The 21,148-nt window shown below is 36.5% G+C and overlaps 1 protein-coding gene across 1 annotated transcript in view; it reads right to left on the bottom strand.

Moving 5' to 3' along the window:
* Positions 1-1,038: 1,038 nt before the first annotated feature.
* SEMA3E (semaphorin 3E) overlaps positions 1,039-21,148 on the bottom strand; it is a 241,409-nt gene continuing 221,299 nt past the window's right edge. The window contains exon 17 of the mRNA XM_040472794.1: positions 1,039-5,326. Coding sequence (XP_040328728.1) covers positions 4,874-5,326 — 453 coding nt within the window. The 3' untranslated portion in view covers positions 1,039-4,873. The remainder of the gene's footprint in view (positions 5,327-21,148) is intronic.

The raw sequence follows: 21,148 nt of genomic DNA, 5'->3' as shown, positions 1-21,148 counted from the left end.
CCTGAGCTGAAATCAAGAGGTGGAAGCTTAAGCAACTGAGCCACTGCGGCACCCCAAATGCATTTGAAAAGCTAAGCTCTTATAAGGCTTCAAGCTGCATCAAGTGAAAAATAGGATTTGGAATTTTTTTCAATAAAAGCTGTAGACACATTCTAAGAACAAATACAACTCAATTTTTCTTTATTGATCTAACTTAATGGCATTATTAACACTTCTATGCTTTAGGAAACACCTGGTCCAGTGCCTGGCATATAGTTTTTGAATAAAAAAAAAAAATGGGTGCATGTTTTGGTTCCCTTGAATAACAGGCAAGAAAGTACTATGACCATAACCGTTTCTCTACCTTCCCTGGACCGATGACTGTTTATCGAAACAGCAGTTTCCTTGGGTTCCTCAAATACTACAGAAGTAGGCCCTGTATTATAAATGAGTGCGAGCTTGAAACAAGTATAAACCGTTACCATTAATGGCGTCCTATCATAAAGCTGCCAGAAACACCTGTCTGGAAGCTGCCGCCAGATTCTTGCTTTAAAGCTTTGTAACTAATTACTGACCAAAACAACACTTTTCCTTAAAAAGAGAACTCCCAAAGAGAGTTTCATTTAACACCAAATCTCATTTAAATGACCTCTCCAAGGTCTAATAAAAATAGCAGAGAAAATGGCAATTTACATACATTAAGGTAAATGTTGCGGCCTGCAAAAATTGTCAATATGCTACTTGTTACCATTTCAAAAGCATTCATTCCCCATATCTCTTATCTGGATGATGCAGCTTCGAAAGGAATTTCAGGCTGCTGGTTCTAGAAACAAGATGTGGCAGAAAGAGACCCACACGCTTCAACGTAATGAGACCAATGGACTTCTTCCTTCTTAAGAAAGTTGACTGACATTTTCAAGGAAAGAGAAGTGAATTCTTTTCTAACTTCTTAAAGAAAACGAACACTAGTCTAGCATTGAATGTTTACATTTAGGCTTGACACGTTAGGAAACTTGAGTTTAACGGGCAAAAACTTAGGAAACATTCCTCAGACAGCACTTAAGGGTTCAGTAAATATTTATTTCTTTAGCATCTAAGTTGAGCTAAATACAAATTGTACATAATAGTACAGGCAAATGATGCAGTGCATAGCGGCAAATCCATAGGATAGTCAAAGGGACACACTGTCCATGGTCTTTGCACCTTACCACTAGATGATAATAAGTCTCATGGCTTATAATCAGTGAAAGAAATAAGAAAGCACATGCTGTTATGGGCCCAGGCAAATAAAAGGAAGCCATATAGGCCAGAACACCCCAATACAGTACTCTAGCTATAAGCCACTTAAACACAAACAGAACACGTTCAATTATAATGAGAGCCAAGATATAACGCTACCTTCCCAAGAAAAAATAAACATACCAGCTTAAATAACACACTCCAATCAAAACAGCGTTCGTGGAAAATCTATTATTTATACCTGATTCAAATGCAACAGGTGTTGGCCTGAAAAATGAGCACTGCTTTTGAAAAAGCAACTTGATGTGATGATACTCTGCTGTAAGAGCAAGCACATGGCCTCCTTATTGTCATCATAACTGCAAGCACTTTCTCCCGGGATCTCAAGTTTCCACACGAGGCTAAGCAGTTCTCTTAATGTCCCTGTCAGGCTAAAGACAACTCACTTTTAAGGTCAACAGCTGTTGTGTTTGTTTCATGCTTAACACCAACAGGCAGAACTATGTATCATAGTTTACAAATTGTACAAATGCTCATAATCGCTACGAAGATTTACAAAGCCCTACACCCTATTGCGAATATTAAACACTCAATAAAAACATCCTAACTGTTCAGCTAATTTGGGGAAGCACAAAAACTCCAAAATATATACAGAATTGCCGCTTACTAAACAGACAAAGACTTTCTGCTCCCTTTTATGTAGATTTCTTACTCGCGTTTATTTCTAGTTTAATCCCTGTTTCTCCAAGTTAATAGCTTTGCACTGAAATTTTCAGTGATAAACACATAGGAAAAAAATTAGCAATGTAGAATGTTAGACATGGAAGAGACCTCACAGATCATGAAGTGAACCCTCTTGGAGTTGTAATCCTACTTGCTAACAAATTTTCATCTCTGTATAGCTGACATAGAACTGAACGAGGAGGGTGTGCACGGCTTGACCTCACCTCATCCTATACACCGGGCCTCTGCTTACAGAGAATGTCCTAGCATTGGTCTGAAAAAGCAGGAGACCGATCCTGCATGCAGGTGCCTATTTGAACCTAGGATGGGCAGTTACGATTCTTTCTCAGCTTAATGTTTGTTCCTAGAGGGCATGATTTCTCTTCACCAGGTCTCTGGGGAAAATACGGTGAGTCAGGAACGACTCTTAATTCCCCCAAGTCTTGTAGGTAGCTAAGTACATGCCCTTCCTAAGTTCAAGAAAAAGAGGATAAAGCTGATCAACAAATTAGTGATTTTCTAAGCCTGGACATTTCTCAAAGGAGACCCTGAATTTGAATTCTGACACCAGACCGAATAAAAGACTGGGAAGGCGTTCTGTGGTAGGTTTCAGATTCTCAAGGACAGCCACATAGGTTGTTGGTTTGTCTTTAACAGGGCAATACAGCTTTATCTTAAAGTACATCGTGATGTGTTCCTGTGGTGCAACACATCTGCACACATTTGGGGGAAGAAATGGGGAGACAGAGTAAGAAAAGGGGAAAAAGTATATATGTATGGAAATTTAGTGCTCTTACCCAATTGTGGACTTGAGTGGTCAACATTTTCTTATCAAGATGCTCTTAAATTAGCATTTTAAAAAGCTCCCTCTCCTTAATGGTCATCTCATATTCCTTGAACAGCTTCAAGGTATATTTAATTCTTAAGACTTATTATCAAAGTTATTTTCCTCAGTCTTATCTCTTCAGTTACGAAATATTTTAGCTCATAAAGGACATTACTGTTATCCTTGTTAACAACAGCTTATATGCGCTATTGGGATTAAAATGTCAACTAAGTAGGTGCTATATGCCTTACTTAAAAAAAAAAAAAAAAAAAAAAAAAAAAAACCCGAAGAGAAAATCCTGCTTTCCTTTTTCTTGTATTAATGGAAGAATATTTTCAATAAATCGTGCTTTACTGACTTATCTGTTCACTTCGAGTATTTCAGACATAAACTTTGCTAAGGACCCCTGTGATCTGTGGTTACGGTTCTACTTCTCCACACTGGGTGGGATTTTATTGAAAAACACGCTGTTTCCAGTTAATACTGGTGGGCGGCAATGACCTCCGGTGGATTCTTGAGGAAACAGCAACTGGGTTTTTCAGAGAACGTTCTTTTTCAAAATATTTCTATCCTTCAGAACTTTTGGAGCTTCATGGCTTAACAAACGAACTTCTTAGACTTTCTTAAAACACTTTTGTATTTGTTAATTTTCAAATGAAAGTATAAGCTATTCCAAGTTCTCCACACCTTAACTTTCTTAATTATATACTCTGTAAGCTAGCTTTGAAAGTTGAAATGAATATCTAAGTATTTAAATAAACATTCGTAATTGTTTTCACGTATAATTCACTTGTTTTTAATTTTTATTTAAATGAAAAATCTCAACAAAACTTCCTATATTAGAAAGGTAATCACTACATTAAAAGGGGAAGGACAGACTTCAAGAAATACCCATTCTCAAAAACCTTGGATCCTATTTATAAAAGTAAACGTGCTCTGGATATCTCGGTAGTTAAGTGACCCCGTGAAACAATTTTGTTATTTGTTAACATAAAATAGCGAGGAAAATTAGATATCTGAGCACAAATTGCTTTAATATTTTAAAGACAATAAACATGTTTCTGGAGTGTCCTTTATATTTGAGGGAAGATTATTTAGAAGGCGTAAAATTTAAGTTTTAATAGAGCTTCAGGGCTATAATATCTTCATTTTTGGCCTGTGAGGTAATAAATTATTCATAAACACATTATTTCCATCTTAAAGCATGACATAAGCAGTGAGACATTTTTAAGTTTTTCTTTTTCTTCTGAAAATGGACAGGATGTATTAACAGAAACTGCTTTCAAATCTTTCCTAGACAATCTGTAAAAAGAGAAAAAAGAGAATATACTTTTTCTACCACAAGAGGGTAGCAAAAACTTTTTCAGTTAGATTTCTAACTGTAACTTCATCTGTTTTTGGCATATTTTGCTATCTTTCTGAGAAGTTATCTTAATGTCATTCTTTCTGCACTGGAGTGAAATTCAAAGGATGTGTTTTCATCATGAAATGTAACTGTAGAGAATGTGGCTTATTGAATGTTTTATGAAGGGCATGAGCCTCAAGGTGACCATAATTTTTCTTTCATGGTTTACAATAATTTCAACACACCTGGCTTCATAAAACTCATGGTTTAGATACTAATACAAGTTTTGTTTTGTTTTTTTTTTCCCACTAATACAATTCTTAAAAAGTACAGACAGTTCATGTGAGAATGATAAAGTATTTGGTATTCTTTACCTTTTACATCGTAGTGGAAAGGTAGAATTCAGAAAGATTAAAATATATATTTAATTTTCACATGATTATTAACATCTCTAATTTTTCAATATTCCAATAACCATAAGCCTTCCAAGAGAAAATAATAATTGCCATGGAAAAGCAGCCAGGTACTCAAAACTACAGACAAGGTCACTTTTTGATAAATATTGTTTAGAAAAGTTAGTTAACTTTATGTGATTTTTAACCAGTCAAATGAGTACATATAATAATTTATCATAATACCTTCACAGTCATTTCTGTATTACAGAAACCTGTTAAGCGATACGAAGCTGGATGGTTTCTCATTTTGTTTGTTTTCGGTTCCAAACATAAATTCTTCAGAAGCCAGGAGACGGTGTCATGCCGTCAGGAGTCCAGCGTGTGCCTGGGCAGGCGATAGTGCTCAGCTTTGGGACGAAGCTTCTTCTCCTGTGGGTTGGCGTACTTCCACTTGGAAGGTGACATTTTAAGCTTTTTCCTCTTCTTATCTGTGCACCAGACCTTTTCACAGTATTCTTCCACTCTCTGGAAGTTGCTATAACCAATCAGCTGTAAGAATTCCTTGTACCATGGTTTTGCCCCCTGTGGGATGATACTCTGGGCAGGACAAGGCATCTTGGGAGGCCCGTCCTCTTCCAAGTCTTTGTGAAACATCTCCTCTACTCTCTCCTCTTCTACTACCTCCAGGGTAATTTTGCGGACGGTATGGACAAAACCATGCTCTACTGTCTGGCAAAAATAGGTCCCAGCATCCATTTTTCGTACCCTAAGGAAGAGTAAGCCGAGGTCCATCTTGACCACTCTGTCATCTGTCTTCACCTGCAAGAACAAGAAAATCAATGGCACTGGAGTATTATCTAGGAGAGAACACCAGCCTATAACCCTTTTATTATCATCAGATTTTTAATTTTTGTTATTACATGATGAAATCCTGAGAGTCATACATACATATGAGAGAGAGCAAGAGAGTGAGAGTGACTGAGAGAGGGGGAATGACTAATTAAATCAGGTGTGTGTGTTGAACTTACTTGAGATCACTTCATATAATGATTTTTGACGTCATTTCACATCAATATTATTAAGAGGCGAGTGAAAGAGCTTTCTCCCTAATGATTTCAATTAATCATTAGAAAAAAATATCTACTTCAGTACAGCACTCAAAGTTAGACTAAAATGAAGATCTATCAAATTTATTTTTTTTCTTAGTAGACAGCACAAATGCCATTTCTCCCATCAGTAGATCAAGGGTTCTTCCCTGATCATAAAGACCTGGGTCTTCCCCAGATCATAAAGACCAACATTTCCATAAGGATCTCTCTTAAGAGAGGTGAGAAACCTTCACTCTCTTTCTTTACAAAAAAAAAAAAAAAATCATCCATTAAGTGAGCATGCTTATATTTCTACAAGGCTTTCTACTTAACAGAGACTTAAAATCAAGCCAGAAACATCCATATTCTTCTCGGAAGAATTTCACACTCTAATAATTTTAAGTTTGAATATAACTTCAGGACTCAAATACCTTATATTTGTGAAATAATAGGTTATGCACATTATTTCTATAAATTATTACAATTCAAGGTAAGAAGAGCCCAATAAAGCTTTTGATAAACAGCTCATATCTTATTACCGATAGTTGTACTAGTGAGTATATGATTGCACATTAGACAAATCTAAATTGAAATTTTGGCACTAACTGTGTGATCTGGGGCATTTATGTATATTCTCTTAGTTTTCTTTGTAAAAATGCAGATAATCCAAATGTCACTTGAATGTTGTGACGTTTCCATAAAATAATGTATAAGTGAGAACACTTTGTACAGGGCTATCAACACCGACCTCTACCTTTCCTGTATACAATCTTCTAGCTAAAAACAAACTGGTTTTTGTTTTCAGATGACCCCAGATCATGCCATGATGGTATAAAGGTGACTCACACCTTACTGGCTGACTTCTCCCTTGAGAATACAAAACAAAAGCGATATTCTCCTTTACCAGTATAAAAGGGGCATACGGACAACCAGAACCACTTTGGCAGCAAAGACCATTAAGACAAGCACACTTTTGCCCCAGTGGCAGGTATTGGCAAGACCTGCTGGGCTCACCTTTCCTGAACCTTAATCAGTTCCGGCACGTCCAAAGTTGCAATGTAATTACTCATGTGGACTCATTTATATAATCTGTGAATAATGTGACAAAATGGCATTAGCAGTGTAGTAAGAGATGCATCTCAAATAGGAATGTTAAAGACAAATTATGAGACACTCAGAGGGTTTTTTTTTCTTCAGCCACGTAGGTAAATAAATTACTCAGCAGCTTTAGAGTGACACAGTTGGGTGAAGGGGCTCCATATATCCTTGATATAGGCTTCATTTAACTTGATAGGACTATGTCCAAGTAGGCAAAACGTTAGCTCCACTAACTCAGGAAGTTCTCCCGTGAGGGATCAGGAAGAGCTGTCATGCCATAAAACACACTACATACGTCACTACATAAAACAGTTGCTTACTTGGTGACAGGTTTTGCTGAGAAAGTATCCTTGGCAACTGCCACAGCCAATACCTCTTAAATGACCTGGAGTCACTGCTCACATTTACCCCTACTTAATCCATAAATTCACCACCATGCCTTGGATGCTTCTGACTCTGAAACACAACCTCCATTGTTTTTAAACTTATGGCTGCATTTGACATAGAGGGACCCACCTTCTTAAACTTTTTTCTGTGTGGTACCTGCCATTTTACTATCTTGGCTCTCCTCTTGGTTCTTTCTTGGTCTCTTGGTGTAAATTTCTCATTCTCTCTAAGGCACAATCCTCTACCCTTCCCTGATCTCATGTTTTATTTGCATTCATTTGGTAAGTCTTCTGTTTCCTCATTTCAACCAGCTTCCCTAAGACAGATCTCACACACAGATTATCCACTGTTTTGTATTTCCTGTTAATTACAAAACACTGACCGAAACTTACACCATCCTTCATTATTTACAATCCAGTGTCTCTCCACACAAACTGCACCTCCCCATTTACTAACTTCCCTATTCCTGACAATTACATTATTCTTCTTCTAGTTCCTCTGTCCTCATGTGTTGTCATACTTCTTACTCATTATTATGCCTTCATAGCCAACACATCACAAATTCCTATCAACATCTCTTCTGTGGTGATGGTGGGAAACATTCATTCCATTTCACCATTTTCCCACGTTAGACTTTCCCATGTTAGGCTCTTCTATTTTGTGACTGATTCTTTGACTTTATCTCCCGGTAGATTCCTCCCAAATCTTCCTGCTTTCTGTGTCTGCTGCTATGCCCAGCTTGATTCTGTTTCGGGACCTATGCTGTTGTACCTGCATGTAGGGACTTCCCCACTGCTGGTTCCTTATTGGAAAAGACTGAATGAAAATGTCATCTCTTCAAACAGGCCTCCCTCACAGCACTGTAAGATTGTACTCCTTCCCTTATTACCACCATGTCATCTGTTAACCTTTCTACAAGTGGGCATGCAAAATTACCTGCAAAAAAGAACAAGTCCTTCAAGTAAGTTTCTTTTGACTAATACCTTTCCCCTTTATTTCAACAAATGTGTATTATTTTACTCTGTTTCAAATTTCACTTCCTTTTATCATGCTTATTCAGATTCTATTGCTTGCCCAAGCAAGTGAAAATTGTTCAGTTAACCAGATCCTGCTTTTTCTTTTTTTAGAGAGAAAGAGAGCAAGCAAAAGAAAGAGAAAGCAGGGCAGAGGTGCACAGGGAGAGAGAATCTTAAACAGGCTCCATGCTTAGCGTGGAACCTGACACGGGGCTCGATCCCATGACCCTGGGATCATGACAGCCGAAATCACGCGTTGGACACTCAACTGACTGAGCCACCAGGTGCTCCCAAATCCTGCCTTTCTAAATCCGTATTCCAAAACAGCTTACTGCAGTGTTTCTCATAGGTTTGGTGGAATAGGTACGTTTCTGGTGATCAATCAGTTTTATACAAAGACTTCGACTATTGTGTTTAGTTTTCATGATAATGTAAATTAATAAACTGTATTTGGGATCGTGGGGAAGATCAACTTCATTGTTAGTATTGGTGTTTATCATAGATTCTAAACTATTTTCAAAGCTTTAACAGTTTCCAGCTGCTGAGAACAAAGATGAATGTAGTATGTTAATGATACGTTCCAGCCAGATGAAAACCAAACAACATCCCGATGTAGTAACGTACATAAAAAGTTTTGAAGTCACTTGTATCAAGTGTTAGGGGGATTGAGTCATCACACAGCAAAAAGTGCTCCAGGCAGATGTTTTATACACTCATGGACACACACACATATATAGTTGTCTGTGTCCCATGTTATGTTCATGGAGATGCCTTATTTCAGTGAAAAAAAAAAAACACATTAAAGATTAAAAAATGCAAGTATTTATATCTTATTCGTGAATTTATTTTGTTTCTACATTTGAATAAAAGTTACAAGCAAAAATATGCACTCGTTTTATTCTTGTGCATATTTAATAAACATTTTAATATAAATTCTGCCAGCAGCACAGGACGTTTTACATTCAATGGCACAAGGTGGGAACAACCTGTAGATACACCAGAGTCAAATCTTCCTCTTTGTAACTCCTGTACTCATTTCCTTGTAGTGCCCCTTTATCGCTTCCATGTCTTATTCTAGTCTTACCCTTTCTTTCTGATAGCGAACTCCCTTATACTGTCTACCAATCCACTTTTTAAAATTTCTTTCCAAGTTTACATTTTCATTTCTTAATGAATATTTTCTTTTCAGCCAGATAGGTCTCATTTCTTTTTGTAATTCACTAAGCTTTCACATTTGTAGCACACAAGCTGGTATTTGCTCCTCTTCAAATAATTTTGTGATGCAAGTTTTTTCCTTTAACCATATGACAAGTTTCATAAGAACAAAGGTCTCTTATTCTAAATAGTCCATAATGAGTAGTGTGCTCAGAATACAGAGAAATGACAACATACTGATTAGTCCAGAGTGTGCAAGAATGCAAGACAACGGGATATCCCAGTAACGATATATCCAGAAGTTATTCACTTGCGGATTTACTCCAGAAGTAAATCCAATAAGGATTTAGACAGGAAGGAAGCAAAGATGATTTGAGGAGCAGTTAGTAACTATTGAAAGGGCTATGCTTTGGAGATATAAATAGGAAAACCACTTGTAGGACACTGTTTTCACCTGAAAGGAATCTGTATACCAACACCCTCACTGAATACGATCCTTTATCTTCTCCCTACTCTATATCCTGTGCGAATGCAAATATGAAAACAGGAAAGTCATCTATCCTAGTTTCTGGCATATACCAACCAGTTTATGAAAGTGTTCTAAAATAAAACAAAAAGCAGAAATGAAGATAAATACAAATCCTTGACCACTGGATTAGGAGTGCTTATTTTTTCAAGCATGTATTTCTTTCAAAATCAGAAACCCAACTTGAGAAACACCGCACTGTGTATATATAAAGTCCACACTGGTTCAAAGATGTGGAGGCATGACAATTACAATGGGAGGTGTCCTACATCATTTATTTGCACATTGGAGATAGTTCCTGTCTCAGAATGTAGGTCTCCCCTCTTGGTTATGGTGTTAGAAATTGAGAAATAAAAGACACTTCAATTCTGAAATCTGGACGGCTGTATGCTATATGGACGTTAAATCGCCTTGAAAGTTAAATGTATCTTCCATAGCCTATGGATACCCAAAAATAAAAAAATGACTTAGAAATTTGTATTTGAAATCCTTCCATGATTTAATCTTTCCACTTGAGTCCACATGGGCACCTTCGACAGCAAATCTTGATTACACAATTGTTTTCATCAGCTGTGCTTTCTCTATGTCTGAAGACCTGATTTCCTTGTTCAAGATGATACATAATACATCCCTTTATCAAATATTCCTATAGGCAATCTACAAAAATAAAGCATTTCTTACTCAAAGTGGTTTTAATATTCTGAGTTATAAAGATTGATTCAGTATGTTTCGTAATGTCTAACAAAAAAAAAAAAAGGTAATTGAACAAAGAACTCTGCACATCTGGTAGCTGGTCAGGAAGAAGGAGTGATTTCCATGTGTATCAACCATATGGTTCTACACTTTTCATAGGAAAAGAACAGACACAGGCCTTGAATTGGTTTCTTTCGGAATATATTTAACAATGAAATTAGTTTTAGTCAAGAAATAAAGGCCAACAATTTATATAATTGTTTGCTTATCTGGCCTACCTTCAATACAAAAAAAATATTGGTTGACTTACAAAAAATATGTCATAATACAGCATAAAAATTAAGCAAAACTTCTTTTATAAAAACACTTTCTAAATCTGCTTTATGATAGAGAGTATTACCCAACAGAAACAGAGTGAATTACTTGATGGCACATTTAGGGAAACCTATCACACTATATAAAGAAATAAAGTTGTAGGTATATACTTCAGATTAAAGACCCAAGTGTGGAAAACCTATTTCTTTTAAGTTTATTCATTTATTTATTTAAAGAGAGAGCTTGAGTGAGAGAGAGAGAGAGAGAGAGAGAGAGAGAGAAAGAGAACGCATGCATACGTGTGAGTGGGGAAGGGGCAGAGAGAGGAGGCGAGAGAATCCCCATCAGGCTCCGTGCAGTCATGAACCATGAGATCATGACCTGAGCCAAAATCAAGAGCCAGACTCTTAACCACCCAGGTGCCTCAATTAAAACATATTTCTAATACAAAAAGATGCTGAGAGGTCATAAATATGAACTCAAAACCATACTGTAAAAACAATGTTACACTGAAAAACATCGACTATATCAGAGAAAAGCTTGAACATTTATATTCAAGAACTAATTAATGTACAGAAGATTCAAAGGACTCTAACGAGAAAAATAGGGAAAAAATACATAAACAGGCAAATCAGAGAAAAAACAATCCAAATGTTTAATAAGTATGCAAGTTAATGTTCAATCTTACTAGTAATTTTAGAAATACGAATTTAAATAACACAGCATCTTATCCCCATAAGAGAGGCACAAATTAGAAAATACCAAAATTGGTGAGAGTGTGGGAAAATGAGAATCCACATAAACTGCTTTGATGGTACAGATGATGCCAAAATTCCAGAAAGCAAGCTGACACAACTGTAGAAATGAAGGCTGTCAGAAGGCAAGAATGCAGAGATTTGCACTCACATCTGTAGGAGGTTATGTGAAGAGATGATCTTTAAAGATGTCATAGTGGGAATTAATTGGTCCACTCTTAGGGGTGTTGATCAACTAAGAGCAATGAATGAATGCTATGGGATATGGGATATTGAGTTGCAGTCAGAAACAATGAAATAAAGACACACACGGCAACAGTGATAAACTATAAAAACACAGTGTTGAGTTATAAAGAGAAACAGAGTAAGATCTCTAACTCAATAGCTTTATTTTTACAGTTCATGAATACTCAAAATGCTATATTCTTGTTCAATATAGTACAAATGATGTAGTATTGGACTTAATCCAATCATTACAATGCATGCATATGGCAAAGCAAAGATGAAAGTGGAGAAGGGTGGTCCAGGAAAAATTAAGTCAAACAAGAAAGGAGATCTGTGTGAACCCATTACGACAATGTGCTATGAACTAAATAATATGACTATAGTGATTATCTTGGTTTGGCAACCAATAAACCAGGTCCATAAGATCTGTTCAAGCTATGGTATACTGTTCAAGCTATAGAAATCATATGATTTCAGAAATAATGCTAAAAAAATAAACAGCAGTGTAAGGGTAATGTTTTATTAAAAATTTCCAAAGATAAGAATAATCAGGACAATCAAGATGAAGGGAAAATAGGAGAGGATCAAAGAAAGATAATGTTTGGACACATAAATGCTTATCATAAGGCACTAAACAACTACCATATTTGGAGTAGAAAGTCAACACTAAATTACCTAGTGACCAAAGCAAAGGGGAGAGTATGATAAATTCTAAGACCTGAATGTCTCTAAAGTATATTTTTGAAGTTATTCTTTATCATAGGGAATATAGTCAATGATATTGTAATAGCCTTGTATAGGGACAGATGGCAGCAAGCATAGCACAGCATATACAGAAGTTGAATCACTATGCTGTACATCTGAAGATAATGCGACATTGTGTGTCAACTATACTCAAATAAAAAATTATTATTAAAAAGTAAAGGTACTCTTTACGTCAAGTACACCTTTCTCTGGCAATGAGGTCTGAGAAAAAAATCTCTTCTGTGTTTTCATAAAATGAGATATAGGTGTCCAAACAGCAGCATGACAGTAAACACAGTAAATGCAAGTACAGTTCAGTATAAGCTATTCTTCGGGACTAACACGATGTGGTACGGATACACAGTTCTATGCTCTTGTATCTTCATGCAGATGTACCCTTTTTATTATCTAGAAGACTATGTGAACTATAACTTTCATTGGAACAAAAGAAATTAAAAAGAGAATTCCTATGTTTGCTATTTTTGAAGGTCTACCATGTGCTTGACACCGGCCTTGCTGCATTACCATGTTAGTGTTATCAGAAGCCTCGAGTCAGAGTAATCTTAGTGGGATAAAACATAGATCTGCATTTGATTCCAAAGATATGGGAATTTTAATTTTCAAAGATGTTAAGTATTCTCTTGGAAAATTAACCAGAGAGGGTTCTATCTAAACCACTAGATCAACTTCCATCCTTAAGACCACAAACTTGCTCTATGTTTTCCTTTTACAGGAACTGTGTCTTTACCACTGTGAAGGAAAAAATGAAACTAATGGGCTCTACTGCTAATTATTTCAGAACTAAAATATGGAGCAAATGACATTATAACAATATGCTTGTCAAGGCTGAAAATGTAAATTATGAATATCTACTTGTAAAGAATTGTTAGTTTAAAAAAGATGAACCGAGTTTTTTTTAAAGACTGAAATGGAAACACCAAAACGGCTAAGCAGATGTTTCAAATGAGGCAGAGTTCATGCACTTTATGTTATGACAACAAGAAAAACAAATAATATTCATGTAGAACAAACCTCATGCTTTCAGTACATGTATATAAAGACAAAATCGTAAACTTATGGCTGTCATTGATCCCCTAGGCTTCCTGTCATGGGTTACCATTGGGAAGGTCAAGAAAATATGGGTCATCTAGCAAACAAGTTAGAATAAGGATGAAATTTCACTTCATATCTCTCTCAGTTTTGATGACATAATAAATGTGCAACATCAAGAGATGTAACTTGTATACTCCATTTTTCTTTGTTCTGTTTTTATAAGAGAAGCTGTCTCCACAATGCGCTGAATCATCAATAAAATTATGTTTTACTTAAAGCTGTACAAATTCTGTGTGGATGCAGTGAACTCTGGAAAGGACTGCTGGCGGATAAGGTAACCATGCCTCTTAGATTTCTCAGCAGTAATTAGATGACTCTGATGAATTTATCCTACTCAGTAGGTGGTCTGAAAGCAGAGTTCAAAGTGACAACTTGTGCCATCCAGTTAACAAACAGAATTGAGAGAGTGGGGTGAAACTGAAGTCTTGGGGTTTTGATGTCAACTTACATTCTCTCTTGGATTTTTTATAATAAACATGAACATGCGCATTTGTGCATTATTTAAGCAGTCTGCACAATACATATAATCAGCTATTTTAAAGTGAGAGATTTTATTTTTAATTTTTTTTTCAACGTTTATTTATTTTTGGGACAGAGAGAGACAGAGCATGAACGGGGGAGGGGCAGAGAGAGAGGGAGACACAGAATCGGAAACAGGCTCCAGGCTCTGAGCCATCAGCCCAGAGCCCGACGCGGGGCTCGAACTCACGGAGCGCGAGATCGTGACCTGGCTGAAGTCGGACGCTTAACCGACTGCGCCACCCAGGCGCCCCGAGATTTTATTTTTAAGACACACAGGCACACACACAAAATATTTTCCCTTAAATAAAGAATCTACAATGGAAAGATCAATGAGGATTAAGGGGAAAATGAAACTTCCATGCTTACCAAAGAATAGATTGTGATGCTGATCTTATGGGCCAGCAACTTTCTTGCCTGCCTTTTACCACTTTGGAGAATATTTTATATGTTTTGGGCTTGCCCCCCCCCGCCCCATTTCTTCACTTGGACTTTACGTACATTTATTCAATTTCTTTGTGGAACTCTACCTTGTTTACAGTGTCTTTGGGATACACATTGGTTTTATCAGTAAAGGTCTAATGAACAAAGTCTGAAACACACACTCCAAGAAACTATTCATATAGTTTGGTTTTAATGAAAACTCGTTCCAATGACATTATAGTGCTCAGCACAAAATGGTGGCTTAGTTATTCATGAAAATATTTTTTTCTCCAAAATACAGAGATATTTTTCAGAATAATACTTATTTAATAAATCTTCACTCTACCTCAAATCAGAGGCCAAAAAACTTCCTGTAAAGAGCTATATAGTAAAGGTTTTTGGGCTTTGTAGGTCATATGGTCTCTGTTATAAGTACTCAACTTTGTGGTTATAGGATGGAAACATCCACAGATTCTAGGTAAACACATGGGTGTGGCAGTTTTCAAATAAAATTTTATTTACAGAAGAGGTGGGAGACCAGATTTGGTCTCCAGACTGTAGTTTGCCAAACTTCTGCTTTAAATCGTCATCAGGTTCAAAGACATACTCTATCTTCAGGTTAAAATCATATACTCCAAACTTACAACATTCAAAGTGAGTAATGTATTAAGGTAAAAAGTTATTTACTTATGAGTAGCTTGAACAAACTAAGGTTTTCTTTATCATGATTACTGAGAAGTACACATACTGAATAAACATTTAAAACTAAGCAATAAATACATAAGTAAATTTTCCCTCATTTACTTAGTTTTAAAATGTAGTGTTTGTGCATTCTAGAGAAAGAGAAATGTACAGAGAAATACTTCAATTGTCCAACCAGTGTCGTAACAAGTATGAATTCCTTTCCTTTGTAATGTTACTCATGATGAAATTTTTGCATTTTGGGAGCTTATAAATTCAAGTATATGGAACTGAGAATTCATAAACTAGCGTGTATTATTTCCAGTGCTTTAGTTATGTTTATAAGTTTTGTCCTCTGAAATTACAAAAATATAATTTATATATCCTTATACATATAAAGAAGATTTGAACTGATATTCCAAACTTAAATGATTATGGAATGAATTTGGAACAGCTAAACTTGGATTTTGTGGACGAAATTATCTTCCTTATCCACATACGTAAAATCTTTATTTTCTTTTTTCCCCCTTCAGAAAATGAGTGGTTTTTCTCTTCCTTCTTGAAACTCACTCCTTAACTTTTATCTATATTGTCTCCCACAAACTCTTTCTCTTGCTTCATCAATTAGCTTCACATTTTCTTCTTTATGGCTTCTTCCCTTCAACCTATAAACATGACTAAGTCACATTTTTTCTTAAGTCAAAAAAACCTGGAAGTTCTCTCTACTCTTGTCTCTCTCTGTTGACCTCTTTCTCACTCAAACCTTTAGGTAAAATACACGGCACTAGCTGTTTCTAATTCCCCACAGCCTCATTCATCAGCTAACCTATTGTTAGATGGCTCCTAGCTTAACTATTCCACTGAGCACATTCTCACTGGACACTAGGTACTTATGTTCTAAAAATTTCAAAGTTTTCACTTTGTCTTATAGAATTTGTCTTCTAATTTTTCCTGGGATGTGGGTTTTCGCCTTGCTTCTAGGCTTTGCTCAAAATCACTTCTTATTTGGGGCGCCTGGGTGGCGCAGTCGGTTAAGCGTCCAACTTCAGCCAGGTCACGATCTCGCGGTCTGTGAGTTCGAGCCCTGCGTCAGGCTCTGGGCTGATGGCTCAGAGCCTGGAGCCTGTTTCTGATTCTGTGTGTCTCCCTCTCTCTCTGCCCCTCCCCCATTTATGCTCTGTCTCTCTCTGTCCCAAAAATAAATAAACACTGGAAAAAAAAATTAAAAAAAAAATCACTTCTTATTTAGTCATTCTCCAAGGTAACCTACACAGTTGGAGGTACCATGACATTGTGACTAAGGGTCTAGACTTGAAAATAGAGTATCTGGTCTGAAACTCAAACTCATTTCACAGGCTATGTAATACTGTGAAAGTAACTCAATCTCTTTGTGCTTCAGTTTCTTTATCTATTAATTGGGGACAACAATACCAGGTATTTCATAAGACTCTTGCAAGGATTAAAAGTATTAAAATATGTAAAATTCACAGAACAGTGCCAGGAACACCGTAAGTGATATTGAAGAATGACTGCTGCTATACTATTCTTACTTTTATTACCTCCATGAATTTAATTACTACCTCTTTGCTGATGTCTCTCACATATCTCTTACCATTCCAAATCTTTCCTTTGAATTCTATATTCCTGAACATACATACACCACAGGAAAGCTCTACCTAAATGCTTTACCGAAGACCTCGGTTCAACATGGCTAAAAATGAATTCAACATCTTCTAAACTTTGTATTCCTCCCTGTGTTCTTTAAATCATTGTTATTGCACCATCTACTACCAAAACACCCAAAGAACATGTCAATCATTATGACTGCTTCTCTTGTATCTCACAAATTAAATGCACAGCGTCTGCTCTTATAAAAATGAAAAGCTTTTTTTTTTTTTTTTTCCATTCCTACCACTATTGTTCAGTTCTGGTCAAAAGTCTTCCATGTGACTACTGAAATACCTTCTTAAACAGTCTTCGTGACACCCACTTATCCTCAAAGCTTACAAACAAGATTCAAGAGTAATGTGTCTAAAAGTTTGTCTAAGGTGTTCTCATTGGCTTATAAATAAAGTGAAATGGTTCCTTGATCTATGTACTCATTTGTGTATCCTCATTCCAGCCACAGATCTACACATACCACATTGTTTCTCATCCCCATCACATATGCTCATCCTATTCTCTCTGGTAGTTAACTTCTACTTATCCATTAAGACCTAGCTCACATGTCACCTCTGCCTTGAATATTTTCCTGATTGTCTATCATGCAACCTCCATAGCCAACCTGTTGGTTGACAGTTTTTCTTTTCTCGTAGTTTCTTTTTTTTTTTTAATGTTCATTTTATGATTTTGAGAGAGAGCAAGCAAGCGAGCAAGCAGGGGAGGAGCAGAGAGCAAAAGGGAGACACAGACTCTGAAACAGGCTCCAGGCTCTGGGCTATCAGCACAGAGCCCGATGTGGGTCTTGAAGTCACAAACTGTGAGATCATGACCTGAGCCAAAGTCAGACACTTAACCGACAGCCACCCAGGTACCCCATCTTTTCTCATCTTCCAACATAACTTTTATTATATTTATTATATATACAATATACACAACAATATAATTATCAGTTTACATTCTTGTGTTCACTTTAAGACTATAGGCTTCTAAAGGGCTAAGGCCTTTATTCATTACCAATTAAGGTATCCTCTGTGTATTTTTTATTTAAAATTGTTTTTCAATGTTTTATTTTATTAAAATTTTTTTAACATCTATTTATTTTTGAGAGCCAGAGAGAGACAAAGCGTGACTAGGGAGGAGCAGAGAGAGAGGGAGACACAGAATCTGAAGCAGGCTCCAGGCTCTGAGCTGTCAGCACAGAGCCTGATGTTGGGCTCAAACCCACAAACTGTGAGATCACGACCTGAGCTGAAGTTGGACACTCAACCGACTAAGCCACCCAGGCACCCTTTCTCTGAGTATTTATTGAGCTCAAAACACTAATTGCAGACACTTTAAACAGAGAGGAGACCAGAAAGTTGAAAAAGTATTCATTCCACCTGAGAAGTTACATAGCCTTCAGGATTCTGAATAATAACAGAGGGCATGTGAAAATCCCATTGCTATTATGTGTATGAGGCAGCCACATGTACATTATTTGACCTTGAATATAAAGGCACACTGAGTTAATGCTGCATCACATAATATGAAAGCTTATGTCCCTAACACCTCAATGATTACCAGCTTCTGTCTTTCTCCCCACCTCCACATACTATATTCTTAATACAATAACTAAAACAATCTTTTTTTTTTAATTTTTTTAACGTTTATTTATTTTTGAGACAGAGAGAGACAGAGCATGAACGGGGGAAGGTCAGAGAGAGAGAGAGACACAGAATCTGAAACAGGCTCCAGGCTCTGAGCTGTCAGCACAGAGCCCAGCGCGGGGCTCAAACTCACGGACCGCGAGATCATGACCTGAGCCGAAGTCGGACGCTTAACCAACTGAGCCACCCAGGCACCCCTAAAACAATCATTTTAAAACCGAATTTTGATCATGTCATGGCTCCACTGGAAACAACCCAATGGCTATCTATTTAATTCAGGGCAAACACCACAGCCTTTAATAAGAGCCTAAAAGCCCTGCATGAGCGGGTCCTTTACCTTACTTTTTGACTCATAGTGTCTTATTCTCCCTACTGCTCATTTCTCTCTGGCCACACTGCCCTTCAGTCTGGTGTTCCTTGAATATATCAGGTGCATCGCATCTCAAGGGCCTTTACACTTACTGTTCCTACTATCTAGAAAGTTCTCCAACACTGCCATATGGCCTACTACCTCAGTTCTTTCAAGTCCTTTTTCAAATGTCACTTAGTGAACTTCTTAGTAAGACTTTCTATGAACACCCTTTTAAAATTGCAACCTCCCCTTGCAGGTAATCTCTCTTGTATTTGTCTTCTTATCATCATCTGATACATTAAATATGGTTCTTATTTAGTTGTATTACTATTATTTTCATGATTCTCATTATCTTCCTCTGTTCTTCAGAATACCCATTCTATGAAAACAAGACATATTGGGTGCTCTTTAGATAAATTGCAAAATAATTAATGATTAATAATTAATTGCAAAATAATTATTTTAGTCAAAAACCTAAGAAAATGAAGTGGAATGCTCTAGGTTTTCTATCTACATTGCTCAAATGATTGAGGACTCTTATTTTGATATAGTCCTTCTTCTACCAACAGGCATAGAGTAGAAGCCTTGAAGGGCAATTGACAATGAAAATACACTGATGCATATATTGTATAATAAGGATTCTTGGTATCCTTAATATATATATAAAACATATATTATAAAAATATATTTATATTTAATGTATGTTTATATTTAGTTATATATATATATTTTTTCAACGTTTATTTATTTTTGGGACAGAGAGAGACAGAGCATGAACAGGGGAGGAGCAGAGAGAGAGGGAGACACAGAATCGGAAACAGGCTCCAGGCTCTGAGCCATCAGCCCAGAGCCCGATGCGGGGCTCGAACTCACGGACCGCGAGATCGTGACCTGGCTGAAGTCGGACGCTTAACCGACTGCGCCACCCAGGCGCCCCTATATTTTTATAAAATAAAACTTTTATAAATTTTTATATATTTTATATTATATATTTTATATTTTATGACTACATTTTATATATTTTATATTTACATTTTATATTTATATTTAACATGTTATATTTATAATATATATTATAAAAATATATATTTACATATATATGTCTATATACATATCAAGCAGTATCAAGCAGTATAAGGGTCATTTTTCAGGTGTCATATTCTAGAATGTCTGCTATATAAGGTTTTCCAGGTGCTCCATGTCCCAGGGCATCTGAAACTGTATTTAGCGTTCCAATTTAAGAAGGTTGTGTGGTTTAGTAGAAAGAACATAGACAGCTGATTTGAGATGACTTTACTAGCAGTCAGTAACCAGGAAAGGTATTAAACATTCTGTGTTTCAATTATGTCACATGTAAATCATGTCAAATAAAACGGTACAATCTATAAAATGCACATAGCAAATCGCTCGGTACTTAGACAATGATTAAATGTGAAGCATCTCAGCTATGGAGTCAGGAATATCTGAGTCCAAACCTTGGGTCTGTCACAGATTTTGTTTATGGCCTATACCTCTCTCACATTCCACATTTTTAAGATCAGGTTGATTACTTCTAATGTGCATTTGTGAGATATAAAAACAAAAGGTAAGTCACCTACCCACTATTGCAGCTCCTGTGGTCAGTAGATGCACACAGAATGGACTTACCTATAAAGCCTCTTCTATTAAATTTTTTCCCTCAGGATATTATAGTAACTGATGCACATCTTAACTAACTAGGTCATTGAGTCTAGGGAAAATACTTCCTTATTAAGTACCTACACAACAGGCTTTCAATAAACATTTATGGAATTCATAAAATGTACAGAGATTGTGTTTCTTGTGTGGAATTTAAGCAGGAGACCATAAAGTGCATCTTTGAGAAAACAGCAGTAATCCAGTCTGGAACTAGGTAATTGAATTTCTAGATGCTTTCTAGAAATTCAGCTATGTAGCATTTCAAAAACTTCATTTGAGCAAAATTTTTATCTACCTCAATATGTGGTTTCCAGATAACTTGAGAGGGCTGAGTCTGAATTTGCAGACAGAAGTTCCAGACTCAAAAATTTTGGTTCCAGAAAAGGAATACACACACACACACACACACACACACACACACACACACACACACACAGTTTTTTACAATCCAAATTTTTTACAAAGCTTATGGTCTGACTGCAAAGCAATGACTTATGGATTGTAGTGTCTGTGATGGACCTTGATGGCTACTGTCAGGTGTAGTCTAAAAGCACTTCCTTATGAGG

The sequence above is a fragment of the Herpailurus yagouaroundi genome, unplaced genomic scaffold, assembly GCF_014898765.1.
Source record: "Herpailurus yagouaroundi ecotype Mexico unplaced genomic scaffold, PumYag 100, whole genome shotgun sequence".
NCBI lineage: Eukaryota > Metazoa > Chordata > Mammalia > Carnivora > Felidae > Herpailurus > Herpailurus yagouaroundi.
This window is presented reverse-complemented; position numbering and strand designations above follow the sequence as displayed.